The sequence below is a fragment of the Schistocerca americana genome, chromosome 1 (assembly GCF_021461395.2).
Source record: "Schistocerca americana isolate TAMUIC-IGC-003095 chromosome 1, iqSchAmer2.1, whole genome shotgun sequence".
Classification (NCBI taxonomy): Eukaryota; Metazoa; Arthropoda; class Insecta; order Orthoptera; family Acrididae; genus Schistocerca; species Schistocerca americana.
This window is the reverse complement of record NC_060119.1, coordinates 648,102,509-648,115,837: the sequence shown is the minus strand read 5'-3', so window position 1 is coordinate 648,115,837 and position 13,329 is coordinate 648,102,509. Positions and strand designations below refer to the sequence as shown.

The window sequence follows — 13,329 nt, the reverse complement described above, 5'->3', positions numbered from 1 at the left end:
ACAGCAAACTTCATTTGCAGCTTTTTCCAGACTGTTTTCTTGTATAATTTCCCCCGAGTATTTAAATTGAGAAACCCTTTTTGTTTTTCCATATTTCGCCTTCAAAAACTTTGGTGCTTGTTTGTTGCATGTCAAATAACCCCCACACCCCCCTTTTTTTTAAAAATGATATTTGTAGACCTACTTTTTCCACAGCTTCTTTATGAATTTCAATTTGTTTTTGAGCTGTGGTAATATCCCTATTGAAAACTGCCAGATCATTTGCAAAGGCAAGGCAGTCTACTCTAATATTACTTCTACCTAACTCCTAACTTGATTGATTATTTAATTGGATAGATAAACTTTAAACTCACCAAGTGGTGGCATAACACGCACATGAAAGATTGTTGTGATTGGTAAGCTTTCAGAGCCAGTGGCTCCTTCTTCAAGCAGAAGGGTTGGAGGAGGAGGTTAGTGTTTAACGTCCTGTCGACAATGAGGTCATTAGAGACGGACCACAAGCTCGGATTAGGGAATGATAGGAAGGCTAATTGGCCATGCCCTTTCAAAGGGAGCATCCCGGCATATGCCTGAAGCGATTTAGGGAAATCACAGAAAACTCATGGAAAACCTAAATCAGGTTGGCCAGAAGCAGGTTTCAACCGTCGTCCTTCCAAATTCGAGTCCAGTGTGCTAACCACTGTGCCACCTCGCTCTGTTACAGAAAGGTTGAAGGGGAAGGAAGAAGGGTGAAGGAACAGGAATGGAGAGGTCTAGGAAAAGGGGTAGATTTCGGGAAAGTTATCCAGAGCTGCGGACTTACTGTACGGGATGAGAAGGATAGACTGATTGAACAATCAGTCTTTTCTTCTCTCCTGATCTGCGGTTCTGGGTGACTTTCCCAAAATCTACCCCTTTTCCTTGACCTCTCCAGACCTTTACCTAAACCCTTCTTCTTTTCCCTTCGAGCCTTCTGCCTGAAGGAGCAGCCACTGGCTCCAAAAGCTTGCCAATCACAACGATCTTTTATGTGTGTGTTCTGCTGCTGCTTGGTGAGTATATTTTTTATCTATCCAAGTAAATAATTTTAACAATAACTGATCGTTTTTGTCGTTATAACTTGATTGATTGATCTATATTTTGACTCGAATTTTTCCAACACACAGTTAAACAGTAATGGGGAGAGTCCATCTCCCTATCTAACACCAGTCTTTACATCAAATGGTTCAGAAATTTCTCCCATTAATTTAACTTTTGAGCTAGTGTTGGTTAAGGTTTCCTTACTCAGTGTTAGAGTTTTATTATCTAGCCCTCGTTCCTTTAAAATTTGGTAAGGAGATTCATGACCAAGTCGTAGGCCTTTTTAAAATCCACAAATGTACATACAATATTGTAACTAGAAATCTTTTAGTGCCTACGAATTAGTTTTAAATTAAGAATTTATTCCAGAAAGGATCTGTTTGTTTTAAAGCCTGCTTGGTGTTTATCAATTCTAGGTTCTAACTTTTCTGGGGCTCGATCAATTAGACACTGCAAGAGACTTTTGTATGTGACCGGGAGAAGAGTGTGTCCTCGATAATTATTAACACCAGTTCTATCCCCTTTTTTAAGCAATGGATGAATTAGGACAATTTTCCAGTCCTCACAGTCATAATTTGTTTGTTTCGATTTCATCAGGTTCTTTAGAGTTAGGGTTGGTGTTATTAGTTTGCTACGGTTGGAATTTATTCGCTGGTTCTGGGCAGTTCAATAGTTTTTCAAAATTATTAGTAGGTACCTTACAATTTTCCTGCTTGTTGAGAGCCAAACTGCCATTTTCATTTTTGAAGTAAAGAATTTGAGGTTGGTACTGTATCAGCTTTGTTCTGGATGTTTTATAAAGTTTCTTGTATTGTTCTTTTGGAAGTCTCTTTCAATTTCTAAAAGTTGGATATTTTTGTAGTTTCTGTTAGTCTGTCAGATTAATTTAGATGTTTCTTTTCTTACACTTAGAAAGGTGTCACATGGTTATTTTTTGTTACTATTCCAATTTCTGAATGCCTCATGCCTATACTTACTTGCTGTCTCACAATCCACGATCCATCAAGGGTGTTTTTGTTTCTTTCAATGAGAAATTAAATTTTGTGCTGTTTTGATGAACTTTTCTCTTAGGCTTTGCCAATTGTTGTATTGTTTTTTGTAAAGTTCACTTGTTAGAGTTGGTGTTATTTTAGCAGTGTCAAATTTTGGGATAACATATTTAATTTCGAAGAGTTTTTAAGTTTGAAGTTTTACTTTTATTCGCATCAAATAATGGCCAGAATCAATGCTAGCACCTTTCCTAACTATGACATTTAAAATTTCTTTGTAGTTCGGGTGTGAAATTGCTACATGATCAATTTGAAATGCTCCATTAAATGTACTCCATGCCTACCAAGTGTTTTTGTTTAGAACAGTTATTTTTAAAATGTGTTGACATGATTTTAAGGTTAAAATTTTTGCACATTTCAACAAGTCTTTGGTTATTTTATTTTGTCCATTTATCGGCAGGAAACCAACCCACTGTTTTCTCATTTTTTTCTCTTTACCTACTTGAGCAGTAAGATCACCCGTAAAAATTTTAACATGATTTGAGGGAATTTTCGAGATGATGCTTTCTGATAGTCCAAAGCTTCATCAATTTTTTTTCAGTTTTCTCTCTCTCTCTCTTTTTTTTATCCTCACTGACTGGCATTAATTAAAGTGTATGCTTTATTCAGTGTATATTGTTATTTATGAAATAAATTATGTTGGCGGGTGTAATAAAAATGATTGGTCCTTGTAAGTAAGTGATGAATGTTTCCTGTTCTTGACATATCCTATATTATACATACACTCACAACATAAACCTGTAGGATCAAATTGAACTGAATTGAATTTTATTTGAGCCTGTAAGATTACATTGTGTAAAGTAAATGTACGTGTAACATAGGACATGTCAAAGTAGTAACATTTCATTATCACTTATTTTTCTAACCCTTTAGCTTACATTTTCACATCACTGATAATAACAATATATACAAATTTAATGGCATAAACATTCTGCAACACTGTAAAATTCTTTTTCAATGAGATAGACTTCAAGTTTCTTTGGAAAGTCATTGTCAAGTACACTATCTTGCAGGTTTTTAGGCAGACTTCTTAGTAGTCTGACACTAGAGTACTGGGGTCCTTTTTCTAGCATTGCCAGTCCATGGGGTATGCTCTGTACTTCATTCTTCCTTCTTGTGTTTGTTTGTATAAAGCGTTTTTGTACTTATTTGCTGCGCTTAGCTTTTAAATAGTTTTTCTGGGAAAACCTAGCGTAGTTTTCGCGTCTCGTATTTCAGTGAGTGTTTCTTGATTATCAGAGTATCTCATCAGAAGATTATCTTGGGAATTTGTCACCGTATAGAGTAGGGTAAACATAGTCATGTGTAGGGACTGTGGTTGTTGTGAGCGGACGCAAGGAGAATTGGCCACTCTTCGGGGGCAGGTGGAGGCTTTGTCTGTTAGGCTCATCGAGCTCGAGGCGCAGGCGTCGGCTCGTAGTGGCGTTGGGGCAACTGTGGTGAGACCTATGCCTACTTCGGTGGCCTTGAAATCACATGGAACCCCTGATGTCGCTGCGTCTTCCGGCAGTGAGCATCTTACCGGTCAGCCATCACTCCAGGGTGAATGGCGGACAGTGGTGGGCTCGCGCGTGCCTGGCCGAAAGGCGAAGGTGGGATCTGGCCGCGTGGCAGCTGCCTTACCCCTTTCCAACAGGTACGGGGTGCTTCCTAGTGGTGATGACATCGTTTCCGAGCCACCACAGGATGCCTCGCCTGTTGGGCCAGTGGCCGATTCTCCGGCAAGGTCCCAACAGTCACAGAGGGCGGGCCTATTAGTTATAGGGAGCTCCAACGTTAGGCGGGTTATGGAGCCCCTCAGGAAAATAGCGGGTAGGTCGGGGAAGAATGCCAGTGTGCACTCGGTGTGCTTGCTGGGGGGTCTCGTCCGTAATGTGGAGGAGGCCCTTCCGGCAGCTATTGAACGCACTGGGTGTGACCGGCTGCAGATAGTAGCACATGTCGGAACGAATGACGCCTGCCGCTTGGGTTCTGAGGCCATCCTTGGTTCCTTCCGGCGGCTGGCTGATTTGGTGAAGACAACCAGCATCGCACGCGGAGTGCAAGCTGAGCTTAATATCTGCAGTATAGTGCCCAGAGTCGATCGCGGTCCTCTGGTTTGGAGCTGTGTGGAGGGTCTAAACCAGAGGCTCAGACGACTCTGCGACTATAATGGTTGCAAATTCATCGACCTCCGTTATTGGGTGGAGAACTGTAGGGCCCCCCTAGACAGGTCAGGCGTGCACTACACACCGGAAGCAGCTACTAGGGTAGCAGAGTACGTGTGGCGTGCACACGGGGGTTTTTTAGGTTAGAGGGACCCCCCCTTGGGCGAAACGATAAAATACCTGACGGCTTACCAGAGAGGACATTATCATCGTTGATAAAGAACGTCCGTCCTCAGAGACCAAAAAAGTTAACGTAATATTGGTAAACTGCAGGAGTATCCAGGGCAAGGTTCCTGAATTAGTATCTCTTATTGAAGGAAATAGTGCGCATATAGTATTAGGAACGGAAAGTTGGTTAAAACCGGAAGTGAACAGTAACGAAATCCTAGACACAGAATGGAATATATACCGCAAGGATAGGATAAACGCCAATGGTGGAGGAGTATTTATAGCAGTAAAGAATTCAATAATATCCAGTGAAGTTATTAGCGAATGCGAATGTGAAATAATCTGGGTTAAGTTAAGTATCAAAGGTGGGTCAGATATGATAGTCGGATGCTTCTATAGACCACCTGCATCAGCAACCGTAGTAGTTGAGCGCCTCAGAGAGAACCTGCAGAACGTCGTGAAGAAGTTTCGTGATCATACTATTGTAATAGGAGGAGACTTCAATCTACCAGGTATAGAATGGGATAGTCACACAATCAGAACTGGAGCCAGGGACAGAGACTCTTGTGACATTATCCTGACTGCCTTGTCCGAGAATTACTTCGAGCAGATAGTTAGAGAACCAACTCGTGAAGCTAACGTTTTAGACCTCATAGCAACAAATAGACCGGAACTTTTCGACTCCGTGAATGTAGAAGAGGGTATCAGTGATCATAAGTCAGTGGTTGCATCAATGACTACAAGTGTAATAAGAAATGCCAAGAAAGGAAGGAAAATATATTTGCTTAACAAGAGTGATAGGGCACAAATCGCAGAATATCTGAGTGACCACCATCAAACGTTCATTTCTGAGGAAGAGGATGTGGAACAAAAATGGAAAAAATTCAGAAACATCGTCCAGTACGCCATAGATAAGTTCGTACCGACTAAGGTCCAAAGCGAGGGGAAAGATCCACCGTGGTATAACAATCATGTACGAAAGGTACTACGGAAACAAAGAAAGCTTCATCATAGGTTTAAGAGTAGTCGAATCATAGCTGATAAGGAAAAGCTGAACGAAGCGAAAAAGAGCGTAAAGAGAGCAATGAGAGAAGCATTCAACGAATTCGAACATAAAACATTGGCAAACAATCTAAACAAGAACCCTAAAAAGTTTTGGTCATATGTAAAATCGGTAAGCGGATCTAAATCCCCTATTCAGTCACTCGTTGACCACGATGGCACCGAAACAGAGGACGACCGAAGAAAGGCAGAAATACTGAATTCAGTGTTCCGAAACTGTTTCACTGCGGAAAATCGTAACACGGTCCCTGACTTCAGCCGTCGCACGGACGCCAAAATGGAAAATATTGAAATAAACGATATCGGAATTGAAAAACAACTGCTATCACTTAGTAGCGGAAAAGCATCCGGACCAGACGAGATACCCTTAAGATTCTACAGTGATTATGCTAAAGAACTTGCCCCCTTTCTATCAGCAATTTATCGTAGATCGCTGGAAGAACGTAAAGTACCTAGCGACTGGAAGAAAGCGCAGGTCGTTCCCATTTTCAAGAAGGGTCATAAATCAGATGCGAATAATTATAGGCCTATTTCGCTTACGTCAATCTGTTGTAGAATAATGGAACATGTTTTGTGTTCTCGTATTATGACGTTCTTAGATAATACAAATCTCCTTCATCATAACCAACATGGATTCCGCAAACAGAGATCATGTGAAACTCAGCTCGCCCTATTTGCCCAAGAAATTCACAGTGCCGTAGACACTGGCGAGCAGATTGATGCCGTATTCCTGGACTTCAGGAAGGCATTTGATACGGTTCCGCACTTACGTTTAGTGAAAAAAATACGAGCTTACGGAATATCGGACCAGGTTTGTGATTGGATTCAGGATTTCCTAGAAGAAAGAACACAACATGTCATTCTTAACGGTTCAAAATCTGCAGATGTAGAGGTAATTTCGGGAGTACCGCAGGGAAGCGTGATAGGACCTTTATTGTTTACAATATACATAAATGACTTAGTTGACAACATCGGTAGCTCCGTGAGGCTATTTGCAGATGACACGGTTGTCTACAAGAAAGTAGCAACATCAGAAGACTCGTACGTACTCCAGGAGGACCTGCAGAGGATTAATGCATGGTGCGACAGCTGGCAGCTTTCCCTAAACGTAGATAAATGTAATATAATGCGCATACATAGGGGCAGAAATCCATTCCAGTACGATTATGCCATAGGTGGTAAATCATTGGAAGCGGTAACGACCGTAAAATACTTAGGAGTTACTATCCGGAGCGATCTGAAGTGGAATGATCACATAAAACAAATAGTGGGAAAAGCAGGCGCCAGGTTGAGATTCATAGGAAGAATTCTAAGAAAATGTGACTCATCGACGAAAGAAGTAGCTTACAAAACGCTTGTTCGTCCGATTCTTGAGTATTGCTCATCAGTATGGGACCCTTACCAGGTTGGATTAATAGAAGAGATAGACATGATCCAGCGAAAAGCAGCGCGATTTGTCATGGGGACATTTAGTCAGTGCGAGAGCGTTACGGAGATGCTGAACAAGCTCCAGTGGCGGACACTTCAAGAAAGGCGTTACGCAATACGGAGAGGTTTATTATCGAAATTACGAGAGAGCACATTCCGGGAAGAGATGGGCAACATATTACTACCGCCCACATATATCTCGCGTAATGATCACAACGAAAAGATCCGAGAAATTAGAGCAAATACGGAGACTTACAAGCAGTCGTTCTTCCCACGCACAATTCGTGAATGGAACAGGGAAGGGGGGATCAGATAGTGGTACAATAAGTACCCTCCGCCACACACCGTAAGGTGGCTCGCGGAGTATAGATGTAGATGTAGATGTATTGTGGGTATGTACACTAGCGTTTGTAATCCAGTCCTCACTACCTTTTGTGATGTACATTATTGTTTTGTATATATACAATGATGAAAAAGTTAAAGATACCTAACTTCCTGAAACAGTTTAAGAAATTTCAGCTCAGTTCACTTCAATTGAATCTGTAGACAGGAACAAACACCATCAACAAGTTTTATGGTGGCAGCTTAATTTTTTTTTAAGCTGACAACTAAAATTTTATGACTACCTCTCAGAATCAATATTATGCTTTTCACATGACTTACATCAAGACATACAACAGACGCACATTCACCTTAAGCTGTGGGCTCGTGTCCTCGGACAGCAAATGAAATTTGCTTTTATGTCATTAGTTTTTGTGTAAGTGGGTGGTTTCCCCCCCCCCCCCCCCCCCCCCCTCCAGTTATATCTAGCCTTCATGGCCAAACAATACAGAAGAGCAAAAGTAACAGTAATCACTGATGAATACTGCTCACATGTTCATTTGGTTGGCTGTATTCAAAGTTTTTGAGCTAGAATGGGTGATGATGTAGTTCCTGGGCCATTGGGTAGACCACTTACAACTCGGATAATAAAATTAATAATCCACATTGAAGGCCAAAACAGTATGGTTATCCTGTAGCTGCACTACATAAAAGAGGTTGGATTTATTTTCTTTATACTACTACTCTACTTGCTCCCACTGCCTCTTTCCCCTACAACTGGGCTAAAAAAAATGTGTATCCATTTCATACAATGTAAACTGACTTGCAGAACTTTCTTTGGCAATGTTGCAGTAATAGTAAGAGGATTGCATAACAGTAATGAATGGTAATTGCAGTGAACAAGGGGTTATATTACATCATCCATTTTTAGTGTTAAACAAAATAGAACTTGCTGTTACACTCAAATCAGCTGAAAATGTTTTTATTTTGCTGAAATAAGCTAATTTTATTTCAATTTGGTGTACACATTCATAAAATATGAGCATCAAAATTAAGTAACAAAACTAATGCCACTCCTTTACACTAAGTATGAAGCAATATTTAAACATTAGTATATGTAGCAAATTAGTATTGATTACTGGTATCACATTTGCAAGAGCTGAGGTATGCCGACTTGCATTTTTCACGGACACAAATGGCAATACACAAGACCTAATGTAGAGGCAGGGGACCGGTATCATTATGGCTCTGATGTCAGCTTAAAGGACATACGAGTTGTGTGTGAATATGAATAAACAGTATAAAACTAGCTTTAGAACTAATTAAACTTGTAAATGTGCAAGCATGTTTACTGATATTCAATTATTTTATTGTTGTATTAAGCTGACATATCTAAGGTTAGTATATATTGGGGTGTAAATAAGTAAACAATTAACTAACTTGTGTGAAAAACCACACAATGCAAAGCAGAGAAGGTTCAAGACTAACATGAAATTCGAAATTTAGCAGTATTTTTAAATGTACAATTTGTTTAACTCTTACACAAAGAAATTATTGATACGATTTGTAATTCAATACACTATGAAACTCTGAACACTGAAGATACCCTCGGGACACAACCAATGTGTATTAACGAAAAAGAAAAATACCTGTCTGCCAAGACTCCTCATTTACTACGACATACTAACTCAGATCTAAACACATGTTGAGAACTTGATTCGGCAGCACATCGTAGCGAAAATGTTTCCTGCTTTATTTGCTAATGTCTAACACTTTACACCAAAAGTAGCAAAAACTTCGCGGATGAAGACGTTGATCAAGTTACAGCCAATTTTAGCCTTCAGATATTGTACACGCAAACTGATTTTATCCCTTAGATCTTCGTATAAAATGAAATATATTCCTACGTTTGGTAAGGTTCCTTTATTTATTCACCTATCCAAAATGCTTTCTTCTTTTACAATCTTTCTTGTTTCAGAACACAGTAACACACATTCGCTCTCAGGTAGGTCAGGTTCAGGTTAGTAGCCACTAGCCAGTAGGACCTATGCACTTTCATTTGTCCACGAATTTCTGAGTTCTTTGGCGCGTCATGATGTATATTTTGAATTTATTATGTCATTAATTCTGGAAAATGGAAGTATCAATATTTGCTATGCATAAAACTTAATTAAGGTAACAGTAATAGAAATTCTGGTTTATTGTACCACGTTGAACGAGGGAAATTCAATTCTTGGCATGTCACCCTGCGCTAAAAAACAAATGAAGTAATAGCTTGTATTTGGCGGGAAAGAGTTTGGAACAACAGAAGTTTTGTTTTGTTCAAAACATTAAACAAGCAATGGCTGAGGCACGGGTGAGGAAGTTAGTGTCGACCACATTTAAACTAAATGGCTTTTCCATTCTGAGGTACGAACGTTAATTTATTTCAAACACACTTAATATAGTTTTCTTTTTAACTCTGCAACATGACGAAGAGGGAGACATGCTCGTAGTAGTTACTGTGTCTCATGAATGTTGAGTAGATACGGACTTATAGGCCTCAGTGTGGCAGTCGCCCCATTTTTCAAAATCTATGTAGTGGACAACCATCCATTGGCGCATAGGATGAAAGAAGCAAATGCTCCATGTAATAAGACTAAACGGGTAAACGATACGCCACATTTTCGAAGGAGCGCTTTACAGTGTCCTGCTGCTGCTAGCAGAGTACCGGATGACTGGCATTCAGTTGCCTCATTTGATCTCTTCTGTTTATTTATTTGTTCTGCAGGTCACTTAATCGGTTAATGCTAATGTGGCCCCATCTCTCTGTATACATTACTTTGTCAGCAAATGAAATGCTATTTTTGTCCCAAAACCGCTTGAGGCAGATATGTGTTGTGCTCTCCTCATACCCCCCTCCCTCCCCGCCCCAAATCCTCCTTACTCCATTGCTGAGGTGCAGTATACAGAAAGAGTTTTCTGTGAACATGAAGGACACAATACCACTTATATATTTAACTGGCCAACAGGCAAACAAACAAGATACTTGGCAGTATAGTAGTTTGGTATTGGGTTCCTTTCCATTCTTATCCATAAAAAATTGCTATTCAACGAACACTGATTCATTTTGTGCAAAACTAGAGCTTTATTTCTGTTTTGATGTTGCATTTTTGTTCCTAAATAGTGGTTGTGGTAAGTGAGATTTGTTCAGCCTATCCATTAAGTGATTCTGCATTTGAAACACTTTACCAAGGAATTAAGTCTTTTGACCTTAAGGGGATTTCAACATGTTGAAATCTACCCCCACATTAGGATATTATTAAAATGAATGATGTGTAAAGTAAGTTGTTTCTATAACATTTATTTACTTTATTTGTATGTATCTAAAGATCACGTCACAATGATATAGGAATATTCATGCTAATACAAGGTGAAGACAATAGCTAAAATATATATACACACTATGCTCTGTGAGGATAGGTCATGTGACCAGCCATGGTGTTGATGAAGGTATCATCCTGGCATTTGCGTGGAGTGATTTAGGAAAACCAATTTGAAAAAGCTGGACAGAATGCATCCTTCCGAATATGTCAGTGTGTGATAAAGGCAGGTGGATTCCATCCAGCTGTTGTATTATGCTCACCCCAAAATTTTTATTTCTTTATTTTCTTGCAAACACTTTCAATAGTGTTTTTTTGACATGCACAACACCAAAAATCTTGAATATTGACTCAGGACTTATCAACTTTATTATCCATTACATACTTTTCGTTAATTGGAACTCAATAAGTGTAGTTAGTCTTCTTGGAAACTGTGTTAATTACAAATATCAGTAATAAAAAACATTGTTATCATTGTTCATGCATAAACTTAAACCTCATTGCTAACTTCCTAATAATATAAGCTAGATAAAAAAGCCACCCAAAGAACGATAGCCTTTATACGGTTAATGTAGAAAATATGTTAGGAAATCTTGCACTCATTTAGTTTCAGAGTAATTAATGTACTTAACAAAAACTTTGTTATTGAAATATAATTCCATATTTTGGCAAACTAGACAGTGTAATTTAATAGAAAGTAGCGTGTTATATGGAAGTCCTAGTTAATATGAGTCTCTCTCCACTGTCCAATTAATCAGGAATATAAGTCTTATAATTGTAACTTAGAAAAATCCAGAAAACAACAGTAGACAACTTCAGTTTTAATTATTGCTAATTTATAAAAGAGGGGTTTGCTGAAAGCCAGTGATTATCTTGGGCTGAGGATGATACGGCGGCTGGTCGGTAGCATTGGGCCTTCCAAGGCCTGTTCGGGCGGAGTCTGCAGAAGGTTGTGAAAGGTACAGGAAAAGTGTGCACAAGTTCTGGAAATTCACCACAGCTGAGTTAGCACAAATTATAACTCATTTAATGTGCTTAATTTTATAAATGATAGTGTGCAGCAATCAGTTGTCCTTTTTTTGCAGTTTTTATTATGCAAATCCAGATTTTGGCTAGTGCCTAGCCATTATCAATCATTTATAAATTACATAAGTCGCTGAGTGCACCCACTTCCATAATGGAGGGTGACCTGATGCTTAATTTTATCTAAATTTCTCATTGGGGAGATCATTCTGTAATTCAGTGAGTGCTTTCAATGATTGATTGGGGAGTAAATGCGTAATTATTATTATTATTGCCTGTGTCAAACTTCAATAATGTATACTGTGATAATAGGATCAGAATATGAACAGTGCTATCCAATAGTTACTGACTGTGCTTATAATTTTTGTACGGAGTTTACAGATTTCAAAGACAGTCTTTTAAGAATTTCATACAGTGATTATGTTAATTTTAATGTTAGCCACACTTGAGCTTTTGTGAACAATTACATGTACTGTACGTTCCCAGATAGCGCAGTAAGCCAGTTTCAAACTTGTTTCCAGATGTAAAGTTCAAGTAGGGCCTATATAAGCTTGATCAAAGCTGGAATATTCAAGCCTGTTAGTTGGATTCAAGCTTGAAACAAACATCAAAGTTGGCAGAGTTCAAGCTATATTTCAAGCTTGACTTATCACGTTTGGCTCCAGCTGTATCTACACCCGTGGAATACAGTCTGGTATTTACAGCTTGTTTTGAGCTATATAATTATTAATCTGAATTTATTGAACCTAATTAATTAAATAAATATCAGAATGGAAATGGTGTGAAAAAAATTATCAAGACATGTATGTTTAAAAAAATTTTATTTTCAAAGTGTTTAAAATTGTTTTATTTTAAAATTTAATTATTCTGAAGCCCCTCTGGCCCCAGCACACAGACCAGAGCAGGATCAAATATCGCTGACTTCTGCTGGTATAATGATCAGGTAAAAGAAAATGTTAGCCATACCTAAACATAAAAAATGTAAAAAGTGTAAACTGATCAACCTAAATATAATTTATGCCCCAGATTAGCAAAATAGGTGCGCAGTCAGGAACCGTGCGACTGCTACGGTCGCAGGTTCGAATCCTGCCTCGGGCATGGATGTGTGTGATGTCCTTAGGTTAGTTAGGTTTAAGTAGTTCTAAGCTCTAGGGGACTAATGACCACAGCAATTGAGTTCCATAGTGCTCAGAGCCATTTGAACCATTAGCAAAATAACTTCAAACTCACTGATGTAGTAAGAATCATTAACTAGTATAAACATCACTGAGTAAGAAGCTGCTTCTGGTGACTTCATTCCAAAGGGTTTTTAAAGTAATTTGAAATAACTTTTTGTTTGAAATTTTGAAAGTAAAGATGACATTTGGGTAATTTTGTGATGACTTCATGAAGAAGCCACACATCACTATTTCAACACAGTTTCAGGGCCATTTAATCTGAATTATAAAGAAACAATTACTTGAAATCATATACACCTCATACTGTAAGCTTATAAGGAAACTACCGTTTAGAAAAATGTAGACGGTTTATTCTATCCACAATTATATTTTGGTGAGTAAAACTGAATCAAAATGAAGTAAAAGATGAAATCAAAATGAATTTAAGAAATTACCAGTTCAGTGGATCCGAAATGTAAAAGAACAAAAAATGTTCTCCTTGTCATATTTTAATATTGCCTTTTATTAGATTTCAGCCACATTACAAATAACA

At 38.7% G+C, this 13,329-nt stretch overlaps 2 protein-coding genes across 10 annotated transcripts in view; one reads left to right on the top strand and one right to left on the bottom strand.

Moving 5' to 3' along the window:
• LOC124607975 (N-alpha-acetyltransferase 80-like) overlaps positions 1–9,294 on the bottom strand; it is a 144,790-nt gene extending 135,496 nt beyond the window's left edge. For 3 of the 8 annotated variants that reach the window (XM_047139950.1, XM_047139948.1, XM_047139949.1), the window contains exon 1: positions 8,884–9,293. The gene's annotated coding sequence lies outside the window, so the exon portion shown is untranslated. Of the gene's footprint in view, positions 1–8,883 lie in introns of all 8 variants that reach the window. The other 5 variants (XM_047139955.1, XM_047139951.1, XM_047139956.1 and 2 more) reach the window with 5 other exon arrangements.
• Positions 9,295–9,314: 20 nt separating this feature from the next.
• Positions 9,315–13,329, top strand: part of LOC124607933 (DNA polymerase epsilon subunit 2) — a 133,785-nt gene continuing 129,770 nt past the window's right edge. Inside the window, exon 1 of one of the 2 annotated variants that reach the window (XM_047139946.1) lies at positions 9,315–9,409. Coding sequence is in view for 1 of the 2 variants with exons in the window: in XM_047139945.1 (XP_046995901.1) it covers positions 9,576–9,643 (68 nt within the window). In the remaining variant the exon portion in view is untranslated. Of the gene's footprint in view, positions 9,410–9,500; positions 9,644–13,329 lie in introns of those variants that run through there. The other variant, XM_047139945.1, reaches the window with a different exon arrangement.